This window comes from Nematolebias whitei, chromosome 8 (genome assembly GCF_014905685.2).
Source record: "Nematolebias whitei isolate Nwh7 chromosome 8, NemWhi1, whole genome shotgun sequence".
NCBI classification, from domain to species: Eukaryota; Metazoa; Chordata; class Actinopteri; order Cyprinodontiformes; family Rivulidae; genus Nematolebias; species Nematolebias whitei.
Genome location: NC_056505.1, coordinates 42543593 through 42565862, shown reverse-complemented (window position 1 = coordinate 42565862; position 22270 = coordinate 42543593). Strand labels below are relative to the sequence as shown.

At 40.3% G+C, this 22270-nt stretch overlaps 1 protein-coding gene across 1 annotated transcript in view; it reads right to left on the bottom strand.

Moving 5' to 3' along the window:
- cacna1ba (calcium channel, voltage-dependent, N type, alpha 1B subunit, a) overlaps window positions 1–22270 on the bottom strand; it is a 668325-nt gene that overhangs the window by 167743 nt on the left and 478312 nt on the right. Inside the window, exons 36-38 of the mRNA XM_037680745.1 lie at window positions 11702–11866; window positions 10859–10969; window positions 10693–10776 (exon numbers count right to left, since the gene is read on the bottom strand). Of these exons, the coding sequence (XP_037536673.1) occupies window positions 10693–10776; window positions 10859–10969; window positions 11702–11866 (360 nt within the window). The remainder of the gene's footprint in view (window positions 1–10692; window positions 10777–10858; window positions 10970–11701; window positions 11867–22270) is intronic.

Below are 22270 nucleotides of genomic sequence, written 5' to 3'. Positions count from 1 at the left end.
ATCACCTCATCCGTGCCTGTGTTACACACAGCAACAGATGTGGTCCTGGAGTCAAGGCTCACTTGGTTCGTGGCTTCCACGGACAGTCCCAAGTTGAAAAACGCAGGAGAAGGTTGAAAATATGCCTGTTTATGGCTAATAGCTTGTCCAGCTACGATGTGGATTCGCACCATTAGGTTAATCACCTGAGGTGGTACTGTGGTGGTTTGGTTGTTAGCAACCTGGCAGGCCTCTGGAATGGTCTGCCCAGCCTTAAGGTTTGTTGTGTCTAGCACAGGAGGATCCTTTGTGGCTGGTTTTAGGGACCACAGCACCTTGTTGATGGTGTCCCCATGGACATCCAACCTTACCAAAATGTCAGAGCCTATGTAGGTTGCATGTGGTAAGTTTTGGATCACGAGAAATGGGTGAACCAGTTCTCGTTGGTTCCAGTTTAGTTTTAGGTTAATGACTCCTTCCGCGGTCATTACCTGTGAACTATTGGGAACTAATGGAAAGCGGAAATCTTTTTTAATTAGTTCTAGACCCACGTGTTTGTGAACCAAGGTTTCATATAAAAGCTCAGTTAATTGCTGATTTATCTGTCCACAGAGACAGAACAGCATCGTTGGTGTGGGATCCTTGGATCTCTACACCTTTAACTACCAGTGGTAGGTAGTGTTTGGTGGACTCTGACTGCTCCAGCTCACAGAGGAGGCTTTCTTGTTGGGTCAGAGTTTGGACCACCGGGTGGGTCTCTTTGGTTTCACATGATTTCAGAGGAATACTCACCAGGCTCATGTCCTCGGCTGAGGAGTCCTTTGCGCCTTCCGCGGTACCTGCTGTTAGGCAGTCTGTGTTACACTCAGGAGGCATTTCTATTGGCAGTGGTTTGCTCACCTTGGCCCACATCGTCTGATCACCATAATCTATAATCGCGTCGAAGCGATTTATAAAATCCTGGCCAACCAGAAATGGGAATGAGTCAACACTAGACACGTGTACCGGGTGGTATAGTGTCATTCTGCCAATCTGCATGTGAACCATTGCTATAGCTGTCAGGGTTGTCCTCTTCTCTGAGAGACCCTGCATTTCTACAGCACATTCTGTGAGAGGTATTGCCCTGTTAACACTGCCAGCGGCTGTCCTCAGCTCCTCGAACAGTTTAGCTGACATAATTGTTATGTCTGCCCCACCGTCCAGTAGTGCTTCATGTGTGAGGACTCCTTCGAGTGTTACTGACAGGTACGCCTTCTTGGCGACCCCCCTTCTGATAAAGTTACACAGAAACCTCTTGGGTTTTTTCTGACGTTTCTTCACACGCTCAGCCTTGTCTGTGTAATCTTGGTTTGTCTGAACCGTCAGCACAGCAGTAGCTGTTTCTGAGTGTTCAGCTTGCGATGACTCGTCATCGTTTGTGTGTGAGTTCACCCCCCCTTCTTCCGATGAGGGGTTGTTGGAGGCCACAACAACAATGTCTTGGTGTGTTCCACCGACATCTGTGATGTTGTCATTTGCGCCCTCAGATTTAATAGCGATTACATCACTACATAGTGCACCAGGTTGGTTTCCCGTGTCAGTGTGATTCAAAGTTTCTAACAACCTGCGTAGTTTCTCTGTCTCTTCCGAGCTCAGAGGTGTAGGGCCTTGTTTCTGGAACCTTTGTGATTTTTTCGCCTCGGGTCGTTTTGTCCGAGGTGGAGGAGGGTTAGGTACGTCATTTGGGGGTTCCTTTTCGGACTTCCACTGAAAATATGGGTTACCTTGGTTCCCATATGTCTTCGTCCTACGCACACCCCACTTACGATAATCACGTTCATCTTCTGGGATTAAATTCAATCCCTTTAGATCTTTCTTGTCCCAGCGTGCACCTTCATGACGCGGTTTGTTAGTTTGAAAAGACTGCTTTTTCTTGCCGTTTTTAGGAGGGGGAGGCGACACGCACCGTCCTTCCAGTTCTAGCGAATGGGGTTTAACCTTTACACCAGGAAACACCTCTATGGGCGTCTTAACATGAGAACAGGCCTCAAACACATTCACAACACACTGTTTAATCTCATTGATGGATTTTTCTTTGAAAGTAGCCATCATTTGTACTGACGTTCTTATGTCAGTGTGGAGGTTTTTGCTGAAAACAAATTTAAAACCCTCTTCCTCCTCCATGCCGGTTTCATTCCTGTAACCAAAATAAGCCTGGAAGATTCTTTTTTAATAAACCTTTGGATGTTCATGCTTCCCTTGCGTGACCTTGTCTGCAGCTGGGAACCCACTTGGTCCCGTGCAGGGGTTGTATTCTCTGATCAAAGCTTCACACAGAAGGTTGTAATCCCTTCTCGTGGCATCAGGTTGACGCTCGATAAAGGTGAACACCTCTCTGTCCAAAGTGAGCCTTATCAGACTGATTTTATCTTCAACAGTAGCATTAGGATAACCACTCAGTCTGAAACCAAGATCATTTAGATACGCCTTCGTACCAGTGGACCCCATAGGCCCAGGAATAAAGCGTTGAACATATTTTGAGATTTTTTGAAGTTCGTCCATTGAAAGAGGAGCTCTCGACGGTCTCTCTTGCCAGCTTGGTAGAGGAGACCTGGACAGGTCTGTCCCTGCTCCTTTAGGTAAGGGTGGAGGTGCTTGTGATGGAGGGAGATTTGGGTCTGGAGCCCAGTGTGTCCCCACATTCTGTCCACGCCTCTCACTATTTTTCCTTTCTGCATGGCAAAGTTGTGTTTTAAGCACGTCTATCTCAGCTCTGCACTGGTACAATTGTGACACTGTTTCCTCGTACTCCTTATTTAATGAAGAGTATGTTATGGAAACCTATTCTTTGGCGTCCCTGGCTTCAGTAAGTGATGCTGAAAGTGACTGTACTTGCTTGTTCAGTGAATCAATTTCTGCACGTGCGTCTTGCTGTAACTGAGAGTATTTCAAGGAAATCTCCAGAGTCGCCTCTCTTTCCGCACTTGCGGTTCGCTTCAATCGAGTCATCTGTTCCAGATGTTCCTTAGTGTGGACGTTGTGTTCATTTTGAAACTGAAGGAAGCGTCCTTCAAGGTCCTGAAACATTTCGATTTTCTCTGCATATTTTTTAGTCAGCACGTCATTTCGTTCAACCTCTTGGTCCAATCTGTCTTTGAGCAGCACAGAAAGTTTTGCTAACCGTTCAAGGCTCTGCTTTTTATTCTCTTTTACCGTGGCTCCTTCTGTTAAACTTCTCAGCTCTTCATCTTTTTGAGTTTCATCCATCCCTTCTAATGTCGCACCAATTACTGGGACTGTTAAAATATATAAAGCTCTCTGAATTATGTCAACTTGTTGACTGTCCTCTTCTGACTGGTGGGAGTCTGAAGGGTCAATTTTTTCCTCTGTCTCTTCCATTATCTTTTATTTAAAAAAAAATAAAATAAACAGGAAGATGTCGTGTTTTAGGTCGTAAAAATAAATCAGAAAAGTTTCCTTTTTCTGTTATATTTACTTTTATTTAGTGTTTTAGCAATTAAACGTGTATTTTCTTTTCAGCAAATGAGTAAACTGATCAGCTCTGTGATTATTTTGTGACTGTATCTCTAAAAAGTTGTGAATTATTCATTTAGCACCTTCTTCAGGATTTATCATTAAATGAAAAATTTTCTAGTAAACGCCTCTCTGGGCATAAGTACTTTAATCACTTTTTATATGTAAGACAGCAGCATAATTCACGCTTGAGCACCGTTTTATTAACTCAAAAATGCTTTTTAAAGAATAATAAAAACGTTAAATTTCACCAAAAATCCTAAAGACGAAATGAAACTGACATATCGAGTTTCCGGCAGAAGGTGGCAGTAGAACCTTATTTTATTTTAACCCAGTCACCGGTAGTGACGTCCACTAGGAGTCGTGATGACTTCCTGTGGCTTTGGTGACATCCGGTCTTTAGCCGTTAGCTTAGAATTAGCATCGGCCAACACGGTCCAAAATCAACATTTTATAGGCGGATTTACTTTCGATTCAGCGGTCGCTTCAGCGATTAGACTTTTAAGAGATGGATCATGAGGTCAGAACCAATTTTAAAGCGTTTTCCAACTTTAAAACAACAGTGAAAACTCCATATGAAAACGAGCTTCATTTCAGGGTCACGTGATTGAATCAACCAATGAGCAGAACAGCACCTAAAGAAGCCATCTTGGTCGCTAACAGCTAGCAACACGTAACACCGTCCAGTGAGTTATACTCCCATTAGACCTCCAAAATGCACAAATAATTCTGGAAATGTATCGATCACCATGCAAGCACTTTTACTGAGACGGAGCTCAGTTCACACAGCGTTCTCCCTTAGAAACACCTCACGTTCTGAGCCGAGTCCTACAGAATCGAGCCGGACCGGACCCACAGCCGGGTCCGGTCAGAACCACACAAAATTTCCAAGGTAAACTGTGCACAGCTTCAAATCAAACATTGCGTTCACAAATAAAACTTTGCACAGCTAATTCTGAAAACCACAGCATATTATCCAGCTCTAAAAACAGTGTTTTTTTCTTAGAACACCGACTCGTCTGAGCCGTTATCTAGAACCGAACTGGATCAGTACCAGAACCACACAGCTGATAACAGTTTCAAAACAGGGTAAGACATCTTCCCACAGCTTAAAACATATCACTGTATTTTTCTCTGAGCACCACAGCTGAAAAACATTGCTTTTTACAGTCGAACAGAAATCTGCACATACTTTTATTTATGAAATCAGATAAGCCAACATGCAGATCAAGTATTACACAAATAACACAGTCCATTCAATGAGTCGTACGGGCCACCAGTTGTAAGGAGAGACACCGAGAGATGGATTTAGCTCAGGTCCCATGAAGGTCTTTAGAGGCAGGTCTTGACCGGAGGCCGAGTTCACTACATCTTCTATCCATTGTACTGCTAATAATACTGCTAACATTTCCCTGGTGTATACTGACAATCCATTTGTAATCCATTTAACTTGTTTCTTATGGAACTCTGGTATGATAATTGCTATTCCTATTTTCCCTGTTGTGGCTTTTTATGCATCTGTGTAAATCTGAACGTAACCATAATAGTTATTTATATATTTCTGTACTGTATATGAGTTAAAAGTGATTTTTAAAACCTTTTTTCTTTTCCATAAGTGTAAAATCTAATTTTGCAGTTGGTAGTATCCATGGTGGTATTGTTGGTAGCGGTACTATTGGACTTATTGTTAGGTTTCTTACTTGAACTTCTTGTATCTTCTGATCAATTATCCAACTAAAGCTTCTTGTTTCTCTCTTTGCTTTTTCCCAGCATGGTTTTAAAATGTCTAATGTTGGATGATTTGGGTTATTTCCTTTTAAGTTGATCCAGTAATTTATTGCTAGCTGTGTTCTTCTCAATTCTAAAGGCATCTCTCCCATCTCTACTTTAAGTGCTGCGGTTGGGGTGGTCCTAAATGCTCCTGTACAGATTCTTAGTGCTTGATGTTGTATATTGTCAAGTTTCTCCAGATGTGTTTTTGCTGCCTATCTATAGATTACACTTCCATAATCTATTGTTGACCTGATCAGCCCAGTGTATATTCTCTTTAATGCTGTTCTGTCTGCTCCCCATTCATTTCCCACCAAACATCTCATAGTATTTAAGACCCTTTTACATTTATCAATAATTTTCTGAATGTGAATATTCTATATTACTTTTTCATCAAACCGTCCATCCATCCATCCATCCATTATCTTTACCCGTTTGTTCCATTTTGGGTCACGGGGGTCGCTGGTGCCCATGTCCAGCAATCACTGTGCGAGGGGCAGGGTACACCCTGGATGGGTCGCAAGTCCATCGCAGGGCCACATAGAGACAAACGAGACAAACAACCATTCACTCTCTCACTCACACCTAGGGACAATTTAGAGTTACCAATCAGCCTAACATGCATGTTTTTGTTCTGTGGGAGGAAACCGGAGTACCCGGAGAAAACCCATGCATGCACAGAGAGAACATGCAAACTCCACCCAGAAAGGCCCCTGGACCGGGGTTTGAACCAGGGACCTGCTCGCTGAGAGGCAGCAGCTCTACCAGTTGCGCCACCGTGCTGCCCTTTCATCAAACCACATTCCCCAAAACTTTATACTCTTGACTCGTTCTATTTCTTGATTGTATAGTTTCAGTTTTTTTGACTTCTGTAATTCTTTTCCATGTAAATATCATTGCCTTTGTTTTTGTCACTGAAAATTTAACCCCCCACTTTATTGCCCATCTTTCTATTTCATTAATAGCCTTCTGTATTTTTTCTACTGTGGTTTCTATATTTCTTCCTTTTTTCCAAATTGCCCCGTCATCTGCAAAGAGTGAACAGCCCATTCCCTCCTCTATTTCTACAAAAACATTATTTATCATTAAAGAAAACAATAAAGGACTTATGATGCTGCCTTGTGGTGTTCCATTTTCTACACCATATTTCTCAGAATATTCTTCTCCTATTCTAACTTGTATTGTTCTTTTTGATAACAAGTTTTTTATCCATTTAAACATTTTTCCTGTAATACCTAATTTCTTTATTTTGATTAACAATCCTTCAACCCACAACATATCATATGCTTTTTCAATATCAAAGAACATCGCCACCACACTATCTTTATTTATCTGCGCTTTTCTGATTTCATGTTCTAACCGTAAAGCTGAATCATATGTATTACGCCCTTTTTGAAACCCACTTTGATATTTAGATATATATCCTTTGCTATTTAAATAGTATGTTAACCTCTCATTAATAATTTTTTCCATTATCTTACATATGTCTGATGTTAGCGCGATTGGTCTGTAATTTTTCCGGTTTAGTGTTGTCTTTTCCTGGTTTTGCTATGGGTATGATGACTGACTCCTTCCAGCTCTGTGGCAGTTCCCCCTCCTCCCACACTTTGTTGTACATGCTCTAAATTGATTTCTTTGAATGGTTCACTGAGATGATCTATCATTAAATACCAGATCTGATCTTTTCCTGGTGCTGTTGTCTTGGTTTTTCTCAGAGCTCTGTTTAGTTCATCTTTTTTTAAATGGTGCGTTCAATAAATTATCATTTACTTCACTACTCTGTTGTAAATATTTATACTTTAGTTTTGTGGCTTCCCTCCCTTTCTTTTCCTCCTCACTGATGTTATTTGTACTATGAGTCTTTTTAAAGGTTTCAGCTAACATTTCAACTTTATCTTGATCTTTAATAATCACTCCTTTATCTGTGTTCAATACTGGGTATACATACAGTATTCTTTCCTGATGCCATTCATTCTTTTAATCACTTTCCAGATTTTATCAAGTTTAGTCACTTTCCCAATAGTGTCACAGAATTTTGTCCAGTAGTTTCTTTTTGCTTCCTTTATTATCCTCCTTACCATCGCTTGTTCTCTTTTATAATCTATTAAATGTTGATAAATAGGATTCTTTTTAAGTATTTTAAAGGCTTTATTTCTTGACTTGATTGCTTTATTACAGTCATTTGTCCACCACTATTTTTCCTTTCTTTCCTTCCTCCTCCTTTCTTCACTGACTGTTCTATTGCCTCTAGAATAACCCTATAAATATTTGAATTTATATTATTTACATCTGCTGTCATGTTAATTTTTTGTAATTCTTGTTCGCTGATATAATTAAATTTATTCCATTCTGCTTTATTGAAATTCCATTTTTTATTCCCCTCTATTTTGGTGCTTTCTGATTTTATTTGTATTTTAATCTTAATTGGGTAATGATCGCTTCCATTTGTTGTATTCTTATCAATATCCCATTCACAACTGCCAGCCAGTGAGTTTGATACTAGTGTTAAATCAATTGCTGATTCTCCTCCTGTTCTAACATTGATTCTGGTTCCTCTTCCATCATTAAAACACACTAGGTTTTTTAATTCCATCAATTCTTCAATTTCTTGACCGTTTTTATCATTACTTTTACCCCAGAGTGTACTATGAGCATTGAAATCCCCACACCATATTACCTTTCCTTCTAAATATCCCATTATTTCTTCCATTGATTCAATTGTTATATTTTTACAAGGATTATAGAAATTTATTATTTTATATTTCCCATCTTTGTCCCATACTTCCACCACTATATATTCTAAATCTACTCATTTTCATAATATTTGATATTGTGTTCCTTGTTTTATAAATATTCCACACCCTACTCCATTTCCCTCTTGCCGATCCCTTCTGATGCTATCATACCCTTTAATTAAAGGGTTAATTAAAGAAAAAATTAAAGATCAAAGCTGAATTGTTAAAAAAGTATATATGAAGTAGCTTAGTGTGTGTTTTGTATTAGAATTAGAAAAATTAGAAAGAGTTATTCATTTTGTTCTGTTACTTGAAAATTATTATGATTGAAATAATTGTTTGAAAAAAGGGGCAAATATAATAAGATTTTTTCTTCTTTCTGCTGCCTTTCATTTTAAATCTTTTGTATCTTTTTTTTATATTGTTATGGAATTGTTTTGTACTTTTTTAAATGAATAAACTTTATACCATACCATACCAATTACAAATTCTAATGTTGCTTTTAACCATGTTTCCTGTATACATATTATTTCTGTTTTTTCTTCTAATTTTTCAATATATCCCTTAAATTCTTGTCCATTTGCTATAAGACTTCTGGCGTTCCATTGTAGTATTAACATATGGGTTTATCGCCCAGTGTTACCGGTCTCCCATCTATTTCCAGCCCTTTGTTTATGTTTTCCCAAGACGCCTCTTTGACTCCCAGAAACTGTTCTGCCCCCCTTGCTATTATTTTAATCTTCTCTGTTCTGTGTTTAGCCTGATCTGTGCAGTTGATGACATACATGTAATTGGGCTTAAGTATCCCTGGCTTTCCTCCCTCTTAAACTTGAGAATTATTTTAAATTCCTCCCTCATGACCTTCCTACGAATTGTTCTTTCTTCATCCGAACTATTTTCCTCTAATTCTCTTTTATTTCCTTGACTATCCGACACCCTCCCACCTTCCTTCACATCTCCGCCGCTTCCTCGACCTTGTCCTTTTCCTCTTCTTACTTGCGTCCAAGCCTCTAACATCATGTCCTCCTCGTTATCTCCTACCTGGTTTGCCATTCTGACCCAGTCACATTCCAGCTTATGCCAACCGTCCAGTCCAAAATCCACAATTTTCCATCAAAAGTTTTTCTGTCCAAGTTTGAATTTCACGCTCCCGAAAACGCAACGCTCTTCTACGCACTCTATGAGCACGTCCGGGGAACATCTCTGGTTTCTGTTCATGTTGTTCATCTCCTGTCAACCTGCACCTCACTTAACCACACCCACTCTGCTGAGTCACTGCAATCAGCCCTCATGCAGCTCACCTGTTTTTCCCTTTACTTAAACCCCACAGTCACTCTACTCAGTGCCAGATTATTGAAAGCCTCAGTGAGTAAATGTCCAGCGTCCATGCCACAGTTTCGTTTGTCTTCCTGGTCCTGACTTCATGCCTGTTTTACGCATTACCCATCTTGCTCGTCCGCTGCTTGCTTTGGATTATTTACTCTGCTCATGGTAACGACCTCTGCCTTCTCTACAACGACCACATCTACCAGATCACGATTAAAGTTTGGTTTCGGATTTCTGACCACCTGTGCTCGACCCTCGCCTGTCTCCCTGGACCTGTCTTCTGGATCTCCCTCCTAACTGCTTCATGCTCAGTCCTGCCTCAAAACCAGCTCACCTTCTCCAACTGTGACTTCATAGAAACCAACTCTTCTAAGGAAATTATTCCTCATCTGTTTATAAAGGTTGATGTTTATAAACTGAACTGTCACACCAAAGCCATCAAACTCCAATCCACTAACCTTCCTGTCTCTCCAGATCATGCTGGCCCAAGGACTCAGACCTCCACCAGAAGCAGTTCATCAATAAATATTTTAAACCTTCCTGTTTGTGATCTGGTTAGAATCCCTAAATCTGGTTCTTGTCACATACAATGATGATATTTGTTCCATCACACATGACAGATACACCCAAGTGGAGCAGAGTTCGGATACTTCAGCACCCAGGGGACAGTTAGGTAATATTTGTTTTTCAAGGACACTGCAACATGTGGGCTTGTCATGGTGTCTATTTGGTCTGCCTTTTCACTGTGCCACATCTGCTTCCAAAATTAGGTCTGATCATGTGAACAGCTCAGCAGCTTTAGCAGTGATGGCACAAAAAGTTTCAGCACACAAAAATTCACCTAATAACATAGGTTGTTCAGCTGAGAAAACAGCAACTCATAAAGTGTTGTACAAAAGTGTAGGGGTAAAGTATGTAATGTTCTTTGTATGTTGTTTTTTTTAAATTGGTTTCTAGACTTAAAAACATCATATATGAAATTGATCCTCATTCGCCTAGTATGCTTTGATGAAGACTTTTATCTTTTCTTCACATTTTTTGCTCTCTGACTGATGTCACACCTCATGTGGCACTAACTACTGATAACTGTCTACAGAGCATCACTTCACAAATGATCAGACAATCCCATTAATCTTTGAGGTGAATTCACCTCCTATGACATTTCAAAATGTCTCCAATCATGCAACCACTTCCTAGCTCAAACCCTGAAAACATCTGACTGCTATCACGGGAAGTTTTCTGCTCATGTTGCTGCCATGAAGCCTCATGTTTGCTGGATGTGGGTCCTACTTATCACAACACTTTTTTGTGGATGCAATACATTATTGTGCTGTGGGGGTCTGTGTGTGCGGGGAGGAGGTGCTCTTACATTGATTTCTGTTACCAGGATGTCAGTGATACTGCCCAACACAGTCACAAAGTCAAACACGTTCCAGGCATCTTTCAGGTAGTTCTGAAATCAATCAATAAATCAATAGATGGACAGACCGACAGACAGACAGACAGACAGATAGATAGAACCTCATGGTACTCACCAGTGGATCAAAAGCAATGATCTTCAGGATGCACTCGAAAGAGAAGAGAAAGGTAAACACCACATTGAGGTACTTGAGCATTGCATCATAGTAGTCCGGAGCTCCATGAAACTAAAGAACAGGAACAAAGGCTGTTTCAGGAGGCTGTTTCAGGATGCACTTGTCTAAAAAAATCTTTCCTCTACTCCAGGCATGCCCACATGATCCAATGTCCAAAATCTTGGCTTGTGCTCTATGGCACTGACTGTTTTGAGTGAAAGTCTCAAAAAATAATTTCTGCATCTACATTTATGAATCATTAGTACTTGAAGTCATCCCAAATTAACATGGCTGACACAACTAACAAAAGCCTACATAAAAATGTCTCTTGACGGTCAGGTTTACACGAATTGAGGTGAATTTCTGGTTAGTAGCTGACAGTCATCCTCATGATACAATTTTATCACTGACTTACAAGTCAGATATCACAATAACAATAATGTGCTTACCTTCAAGGAATGCTAGTAAATTTTAATTAAAAAATATTTTAAAACACTCTCCTCCAAACAGTGAGTTTTTGGGGATGTGGGTAATCAGATAGTTTCTTCACAGGCAGTGTACCTACGTCTCACCTCTTGTCCTGATTTGCAGCAAGAGAGGTGAAATAGTCTCATAATAGTGGCTATTTAGTATAACATAAAACTATAAAAAATATTTGTATCTAACTCCAAATTTTTAAAAAACTACAATTTTTGGGAAGGTTCACAAACTCGAACATGAACTTTACCTAGGAATGAAAATGAGAAAAGACTGATAATACAAACAAATTGAAAAGATCTCATAAAAATGAATGTTTTCTCCTACCTTCATCATGAGGACAACAGTATTGAGAGCGATCATAATCATGATGGAGTACTCAAATGGAGCTGAGACCACAAATTTCCACATTCGATACTGGAAGGACTGTGTGTCCTTGGGCATGTAGCGTGTCAAAGGTTTGGCATTTATGGCAAAGTCAATACAAGCCCTCTGAAAAAAAAATTAAAGCAAGAATGTTATTGCAGTGTTGTTTTTTTTCTTTTTTATTATTTATTTGAAAGATTCAAGTATCTTAGACATTTGGAAATATTTTATCATGCTTCTACTGATGTCAACAACTAAAACATATTTAGGCCTGAGCAGCTAAGCGCTGCAAAGGCCTATTGTAATCGCTCTGTTCTGGCCCGAGCTGCAATTTTTTCCGCCAAATGAATTGGCGTTTTGGGGGCCTTAACATATCCCAAAAGTCACCAAATTTGGCAGACGCATCAGGACTGGTGAAAAATTACGTATTTTAAGGGCGTGGCAAAAATTGCAACAGAAACGGCTCAAGAGCGCCACCTGGAAATTTTCAAAATACCCTCTGCATTAACCTTAGTTTGTCATAGAAACATGAAATTTGGTACACTTGTCCAATTCCGCAAGGTGCACAGAAAACCCTCTGGCACCAACGTACAATAAACAGGAAGAAGGCCATTTTCGAATGTCGTCCAATTTTCACACTTTTTTGGTGGTTTACAGCCTAAGCATTTGAACGAACTCCTCCTAGGGATTTCGCTCAGTCGGTTTCAAACGTGGCCATTTTGGTCAAAAGGCATGGGGAACGAAAAGTTATCAAAACGGTGCAAACCGAAGCAGGCTGAAGGGGCGGGGCGGGGCCAGACCACAATGTGTGACATCTCGCCATGAAAAATGAAACGCTAATAGCTCCTACACGAAAACTGTCTGAGACATCAAACCTTTGTAGAATCTAAGAAACTTTATTAATTTGATAATCTGTTTAATGAGGCCAAAAGCAAATGTATTTTAACTTACAAACAACTGTGTTCAACAGAACTTGTTTTTAACAGATTCTGAGAAGTGACTGAAGTTGACCTGTACTTGTTTAAAAGTACCAGGAATTTCTGGGCGCAAGATCAACTGTTGTATAAGACTGTTTCCCGTCAGGACTGTTTTGATAACTCAGAATTGTTTTAGCAACGAGTACTGTGCTTATGTCAAGCTGACCTAAGAAGAATTTGTTATTCTCAAGCGTCTTCCTAAAATGGGAAAGGACTGATAAAGTGTTATACAACCTTCTGACTTCTGACGTCAATGGAAGGTATAAAAAAGATACTGTACTGTTAACAGGGGTTCTGCCTTTTGAGGTCCCGGAGGTATCCCTGGCTTTTCGGCCTATGGGCTAAGCTTCAAATAAACCCCCATTTGCTGTCAAACAGAACCAAGGTGTCTACTGTTTTATTAAATGAACCCAAGTATTGATGTGGATGTTACTACACCTTCAGTGATTGATCCACATCCGGTCCCCTGCAAGACTGATTTGTCAAATCATGACATCACTTAAGCCACGCCCCCTTACAACATGAAGTGTAAAGTTTTACCTTGAACGGTCCCCTAGCTGACCCCTGTCACCTGATCAGCATGATTGTGTGTCCAGTGACCGAAGACATGTTGGTGTAACTTGCTTTCCAAAACTGACAGTTTAGGGTGGAGCATGTGGGCGTCGCGACGTGGCAAAATAAGATACAACACTGTCACCATACGTTTGGCTCTAAATTCCACAGATTTTAACTGAGGTGCACCAAGATCAGTATGATCAATCATTATCCACCCCTTGAACAGGAAGCCATGATAATTGCCCAAGAGCCTTCACAGCGCCCCCTAGAATATTTTAAAACCTCAGCCAAAAGCCATTTTTGGACCAATAATTCTAAAAATCGGTGAACATTTGTATCGTCTCAGGACCTATGAAAAAGTCTCTTGGAGCCCTGGTCCAAAACCAACAGGAAGTCAGCCATTTTGGGTCAAAGGGTCATTTTTGGGCGTTTCTAATGGCAAATTTTAACGAACTCCTCCTAGGGATTTTGAGTGATTGCCTTCAAACTTGGTTAATATACCCTTAGCACATTGGGGAGTAAAAGTTATCAAAAGCTTGCATTTTTGTTTATCTTAAAGGGGCGTGGCCAGGCCTCAAAGTTGCGCTTCACACCATAAATTTCCAAACGCTATAACTTTCACATTGAAAGACCGAAATGCACCAAACTTGGCATGATTCATCCCTGTTAGATGTCCGAAGATCCACTGTAGTCATATTTTGACGTAATCAAAGCCCTGCCCCCTCGGAACAGGAAGTCTCTTTTTTTTTACTTGGAATGCTCCCTCTTTGACACCATTGGCCTAATCAGGATAATCCTGTGTTAGAAGACAGATAAGATGATCTGACTTGCGTTAAAGTGCAAACCGTTTTTGCTGGAGGATGTGGGCGTGGCGGCGTGGCAAATCAAGAAGTGACACCGTTGCAATACGTTTGGCTCTAAAATACACAGATTTCAGCCGAGGTGCACAAAAATCACTATGATCAATCATTATCCACCCCTTGAACAGGTATCCATGATAAGTGGCCAATAGCCTCCACAGCACCACCTGCATTATTCCTACAGTTCCTACATTATTCCTACAGTTCCTTATTATTCCATTATTCCTCAGTGATACGTCATCCGATCTGCACCAGATATATTGTGCGTGATCAGTGAGTACTTCTAGACACATTGATATTGTTGTTTAACATATGACTCTAGTGCGCCCCCTACATTATTCCAACAGTTATATCTCAGTGATACATCATCCGATTAGAACCAGATTTTTTTGTACATAATTGGTGAGCACGTCTAGACACATTGGTATTGTGGTTTAACATATGACTCAAGTGCGCCCCCTAGACTATTTAATCAGTTATAGCTCAGTGATATATCATCTGATCTGCACCAGATTTTTGGTGCGTCGTTACCACTTCTAGACACATTTGTATTGTTTTTTAAATTTTGACTCCAGTGCGCCCCCTAGATTATTCCAACAGTTACATCTCAGTGAAATATCATCCAATATGTACCAGATTTATTGTGGATGATCAGTGAGCAAGTCTAGACACTTTGGTATTGTTGTTTAACGTTTGACTCTAGTGCGCCCCCTAGATTATTCTAACAGTTATATCTCTGTGAAATATCATTCAATATGTACAAGATGGATTGTGCGTGATCAGTGGACACTTATAGACACATTGGTATTGCTCTTTAATATTTGACTCAAGTGCGCCCCCTAGATTATTCCAAAATTTATATCTCAGTGAATTATTATCATATGATCAGAACCAAATTTTTTGTGCATAATCAGTGAACACGTACGTCTAAACACATTGATATTATGGTTTAACATATGTCTCAATTGTGCCCCCTCTCGTACTGATATGGGCGGAAGGCGATTGCAAAGTTGAGACATATGTGCACCCTGGTGGACTCGTGCGGGAATGGCATGAGAGCATTCGCGACGGCGACTGGGAGGCGTTGATAGAGCACCCGCTGTCGGGGGTGCTGTAGAAGGTTCAGCAAATGCGCACCCCAGTGAACGGACACGGGACGGGAGCGAGAACATTCGCGATGGCGACTGGACGGAGTCGCTGGAGCTCCTGCGGTTGCTGTAAGGCCGTAGCAGCGCTTTGTTGCGAGGGCCTTCAATGCTGCTTGCAGCTTTAATTAAAGATTATTGCTGATAATTTTTCAACTTCAATGCAAACTTCACTCAAAAAAACTGCTTCGCTGGAAAAAAAAAGTAATCAGCCAGAGACTGGTTCCTTGCATCAATTCTGAGTTATGTACTTTAAAACAGGTATTTAGAAAGCTGGACAGAAAATGGCACTCCACTAACATGGAAGAATTTTATTTAAGTTGGAGAGATAGTTTGCTAATGTATAAGAAAACTCTCCATAAAGCCAGAACTTTATATTATTCATGTTTAATAGATGAGAATAAAATAACCCTAGGTTCCTTTTCAGTAACTTAGCTATTCTAATGAAAAATCCTATTGCTGTTGAGCCATGTATCCCTACAACTATAAGCAGTGATGAGTTCATGAGATTCTTTATAAATAAAATTATTTCAATTAGAGAGAAAATTCAAACCATCCTTCTAACTATTGCCTCTGGTTCCCTGTCAGATGAGGCAGCATTAGAAATGTCACTAGAACCTAATTTATGTTTGAATAGTTTTTGTCCTATTGACCGCTCTGAATTGTCAAAAATAATAGCTTCATCGAAAACATCCATATGTCTGATAGATCCCATCCCAACCAGACTGTTTAAAAAGGTATTTCTCCCAATTAATATTCACATTTTGGATCTGCTTAATTTTTCTCTAATGCATGGGTAGAGTGCTGTATGAATGTATGTATGAAGGTAAATGAGGGCACAGATTGTGTTGTAAAGCACTTTGAGTATCTTGATTGGATAGAAAGGTGCTTTATAAGCACAGTTCATTTACCAGTTACTTTATATATGCTTCAATTGGGTAAAGTTATTAAACGGCATGGGATAACTTTTCATTGTTATGCTGATGATACACAGTTATATTTGTCCATGAAACCCAATGAATCCAATCAGTTACTTAGAATACAAGCATGTCTTAAAGACATAAATACCTGGATGACCCTTGATCTTCTGCTTTTAAACTCAGACAAGACATAGGTTGTGATTTTTGGACCTGAGAATCTTTGGAATACATTGTGCAGTCTTTCACTTTCACTTTCTCTGGATGGTGTTAATTTGGCCTCCAGTTTCAATGTTAAAAACCTTGGTGTTGGAGCGCAAGATGGCCACGGATCATTAAGCAGGGTTCTGCTAAGCTCCCATCAACCCTGCTTAAAAAAACTGCCTTTTATAATCATATTCTCGCTGCCTCTGCGTTGGATTCTTCCTCTGAGATTGGTGTTGTCACAGGATTGATTCGATGGAGCTGCAATATGTTCTCTAAATTAAAAAAAAATCGAAAATAGTGGGGTCTCTGCCAGTGCAGCTTAGAGATAATACTGCAGCCTTGGACTGTGGTGAAGCCACAGTGGCAGGTGGAACAGCAGGTGCATTCAAATCACACATCAAACAGATTACTTGAACTGCATTCTTCGATCTCAAAAACATAGCATGACTCTGCCAATAACTCACTTTCTCCACTGCTAAAATCCTAATCCATGCCTCTGTCATATCCAGAACCAACTATTATAATAGCATTTTGTTCTATACACCATCCAAAACTCTCAGCAAACTGCAATATATTCAAAACTCTGCTGCCTGCTTCCTCACCCACACCTGTCCCCATGAAAATATCACCCCTGTCCTGCAGAAACTCCATTGGCTCCCTGTCACTCAACGCATCGATTTCAAGATCCCCCTTGACACATTCAAAGCCCTCCATAAACTGGCCCCTACATACCTGACCGATCTACTCCATCACAACACTCCTTCTGCTCCTCCAGATGCCAACCTTCTGTCTCTCCCCTGTAGGACGAAACTCCAAACATGGGGAGACAGATACTTCTCCATTGCTGTCCCCATCCTCTGGTGGAATTCACTGCCTCAACTGCGACGTGTCTGCTCTGAGCTCCTCACTTTTAAGAAAGAACTCAAAACCCACTTGTTTAAAATAGCTTTTAATGTTTATATTTGCACTTTTTATGCAATTTTATGTGTTCTTGTGTTGTGATACATTATCAGTTTTATTTATTTGAAGTCCTGTAAAGCATCTTTGAGTACTTAGAAAAGCGCTATACAGTAGTCCCTTATTTATCACGGGGGATCCATACCATGAAGCACCGTGATAAGAGAAACAAACCACAAAGTAGGAATAGTAGTATAAGTACCATAATTGACAGTGCACAAGCCACTTCTTTTTTCTCACAATTTGTACCTCAGTTTATATGCAGGAACATCTAATTTATGTATTTTTTCATTATTTTCATAATTTTTATTTTTATATTTTATTTCAACTGTAGTGAACTCGGCCTCCGACCAAAACCTGCCTCTGAGGACCTTCATGGGACAGGAACTGTTATTTCATTGATTTGAATCCAGAAATACAAATTAGCTCATCCAGAGACTGTCTAATTGTATCCTGAAGTAATCAATTGAAAGAACACTCTTCTTTTATATTATTATTACTATTTTACAATATCTTGATAAATCAAAAGTGTGTTTAGTTCATACCATTTCTAAAAGTTGAAGTGAACCACTCATTTTAAATCAACTGTGAAACAGTATTAATGATTTTTTAAATCCTCATTTAAATTAGAAATCAAGTTAAATGTTTATTTACAAAGTAATTATGCATTTTGATCTTCTGGCTGGGCAGCATGGTGGCACAACTGGTAGAGCTGCTGCCTCTCAGCGAGCAGGTCCTTGGTTCAAACCCCGGTCCAGGGGCCTTTCTGGGTGGAATTTGCATGTTCTCTCCGTGCATGCGTGGGTTTTCTCCGGGTACTCCGGTTTCCTCCCACAGACCAAAAACATGCATGTTAGGCTGATTGGTAACTCTAAATTATCCCTAGGTGTGAGTGAGAGAGTGAATGGTTGTTTGTCTCGTTTGTCTCTATGTGGCCCTGTGATGGACTTGCGACCCGTCCAGGGTGTACCCTGCCCCTCGCACAGTGATTGCTGGACATGGGCACCAGCGACCCCCGTGACCCAAAATGGAATAAGCGGGTAAAGATAATGGATGGATGGCTGGATGGATCTTCTGGCTGAAATGAGAAGTAGTGATGTCGGTCGAAAGTCAGAAATGAGTTATTAGAAGGAAGTGAATTGTTTTTAAACCTAGCAGACGGTAAATAAGAAGCTACTGGCACCTGCTTGCTCTCACATCGTCATAACATTTCTCCTGTCTGTACTAAAAGTCCCTAAAACATTCCTGCTGTTTTCTTGACTTGTAATGACCCTCTGACATCACTAGGACCACCCCCTGTTGGTTGTTTCAACCAATCAGGAAGTCCTGAAGTGACCGGAAGTGAGAACTCTTTAAGAGTCCACACTTCCTGGCACTGTCAGTCTGCAGTCTTCAGTCTTCTTGAGTCTTTGACCAGAGTCTTCCTGGGATCTTCTTCAATCTTTCATGGAGTCCTCCACTTCTGAGTGGAATCTCTGACTGAAGTCTTCCTGAGAGTTCCTAAGGAACTTTCAGATTTAATCAATAGCTGATGGATTTGACTGTGAGACGAGGGTCCGTCCATCCCAGCTGGAGTCACAGTGCCTTGCTGTGAACTCACCCGGGCGTAATGCCCTACCACTTCTAGGGAAGCTTATTCTGTTGAAAGGAGTACCGTCACTACTTCGGACGATTCTCAGACACCCTGACCGGAGACGCTGAAAGGTAGCGTTGAAATGGACCTCTGTACCGGAGCTGACCTATCTTCTACAAAGGTAACGAGTCGTCACGCACCGAGTGTACCGGGGCTGAGCTGGGCTCAGATGAAGGGTGCCATTCCTGGTCAACACACTTTCCCTCATCCATCTTTTCTCTCCATTTAAACTCCTTCATTTCCCATCTTTAAACGCTTCTATTTTGCCAATAGTCTAGATGCCTTCTTCAATGTTTTGTTGTCTTATTAAGTAAAACGTGCCAAGTTTTATTAATCAGAACCAGATCAGCTAATCAAGTGTACAATGTTTTGATGTTAAATTTTGATTCTGTTCAATAAATGACCACTTTTATTCTGATGAGTCAAAGTAAATTAACGTCTCATGTCACTGATTAAACAATCCACGCACAGTTACCTCAGTCACATGGCAGTAATTTAAATCAAAAAAGAGAGAACTAGTTTATTTAAATATATTGTAGAGGAGGTGCAGCTAACCTAGACCTTAGCACACTACACAACAGATTTCCTGCCACTAACTAACATTTTCCTTTGACAAAGCTGGGAGCCTTGAGCACTCAACCCCCTACCCCTCTTTGGGGCGGGCATTTGTGACATAGAGTGAATGCCCTTAGTTATCTACATGTACAACGACTCTTGCTCAGGGTTTCAAATTCCCTACCATAACTCCACCCACTCTGTCATCATGTGACCAGAAGTCTAACCTGAATGACTAATGAGGAACTCTCGAGGACCATCCTCCAAGATAGATGTGCATTAATTTCTTCAGATTGGTCCCGTGTCATTACTGTATTTTGCATTTTATGCACAGACCTGTTCATTTGTTCAACGATAATGGAAAACGCACAGACAGTTTCTTATGATGCAGCTTTCACGTTAAAAGTGATCTGGCTGTCGAAGAAGGAAACACAGCTGCCGCCTGTAAGCTTTGCATCAACGTGTCGATGGTCAGACATTGGAGATGCAAAGCATATACATGTTTTAATAAAGGTTTTAAAATTATTTTTGTGTGACATCTTTCTGTGTACGGTAAATATGCGTTTAAATACCGGGATCTCATTTTAAGCTCACATCTGAATGGAGACAACAGCAGGGGTTCTTCCCCCTCCCCTTCCGTCAAGAAAGCTCAGCGGAGAAGGTGTCAGATTTATTTTTAAAGAAGATAGTCAGTCAAGACTGATATATTTTTAAATAAAAGTTAAGACAAAAATTTCTGTGTACGGTAAATATGTGTTTAAATAACAATATCTCATTTAAGCTTAAATTGGCGTATGAAACGGAGTGAAGGAGACAACGGGAGGGAGGAGGAGCTGTTCCCCCTTCCTCCAGCTCATTTGAGCTCTTTGCTGAGTAGAAGTCATCTAATTTATTTAGAAAGTACATTTAAAAACAGCAGCTGTTACCAAAAGTGTTTAACAATAAAAATCAATGGTACTAATTTAATGAATATTTACTGTATTTAATAATAATGTATGTATTGTCATCATTGTATGTTCCCATACAATGGTGAAATTGGCTCTCTGCATTTAACCCATCCACCACCCGGTGGAGCAGTGAGCAGCTAATGAAAGCGCCCAGTGAGCAAATAGGGATGAGGTGTACTGCTCAGAGACACCATGAGATGTGCAATGGCTGAGGATTGAACCCGGAACCTTCAGGCCCCGAGTCAGCTGCCCTGTCTCTACACCATTGTCAAAGAGATTTATTTGTCATATGTGTCACACGTGATATATGAGGTGGGACAAAACTATGTAAATAGGGTCCCAGTTACATCCAACAAAGACACAAATTGTAAAGAAAAGCATTAGTAAGATCCAAGTCATGAACTAAGAATGTACTACATTCTCTAAACTAAGGAAACACAAGATTAAGAATACGCTAAGCACCAACAGCACAAAAACAATGCGCCAAAACAACAGCAGCACAAACATCTCAAACATCAGGTCATTGGTCCTAATCCACGTGAGCAGATGAGGACCAATGAACAAAGCAGCACAAAATAATCAGCAGCATGAGATCAGCATCATGGATAGTCAGCAGCACATATGACCAACCAAGTGGTTTACAATGATTTTTCAGTTTTTTTCACAGTGATTTTTCACAGTGATTTTTCCTGGTTAGAGATTCATGAGTCTCAGAGTAGAGGCTGTTCCTCAGTCTAGTGGTTCTGTGCTTGGTGCTCCACGGTCTTCTGCCTGGGGGGAGCGGGGCAGGGAGTGTGTGTGCTGGGTGTGTGGGGTCCTTCATGATTCAGGTGGCCCTCTTCCTGCATCTGGAGGTGTAGATGTCTGTGATGGCTGGGAGGCTGACTCCTTCTGGTACTATTTGACTTCCTATCACATGACCTTGATAAGACTTCTGGGCAATATTTACTGGTATACAATTTGGAAATAATTTTGATTACGTAGGTGTTTGGCACTGTTCTGTCTAGTTAAGATGCTTAAATAGTTTGTGTTCATTTTGTAGGTTTAATGAATTTAACCACGAGTCAGACAGTGAAACATCATGAAGACTTCTGACGATCATGCAGTTTGAATGCGTGTTGAAAGCAAGCTATAGTCTATGAAACAGCATCTGGTGGCTGATTTTTACTACAACAAGAAAGTTGCACACTGTCAGAGCAGACTGGGCACAGATGCTGATGATGAACGGTGGTTGCCCGTGGCTAAATAACCGGAGTGTCATCTTTATGTATAAAATTATGATTGATCTTATACTTAGATTGTGCAGCTTAGAGACAGGTTTGTTATGTAGCCTGAGACTAAGGTAGTAAGTAGTAGTGTATTTATATATATATATACAGGTCCTTCTCAAAAAATTAGCATATTGTGATAAAGGTCATTATTTTCCATAATGTAATGATAAAAATGAAACTTTCATATATTTCAGATTCATTGCACACCAACTGAAATATTTCAGGTCTTTAATTGTTTTAATACTGATGATTATGGCATACAGCTCATGAAAACCCAAAATGCCTGTCTCAAAAAATTAGCATATCATGAAAAGGTTCTCTAAACAAGCTATTAACCTAACCATCTGAATCAACGACGTAACTCTAAACACCTGCAAAAGATTCCTGAGGCTTTTAAAAACACCCAGCCTTGTTCATTACTTAAAACCGCAATCATGGGTAAGACTGCCGACCTGACTGCTGTCCAGAAGGCCATCATTGACACCCTCAAGCAAGAGGGTAAGACA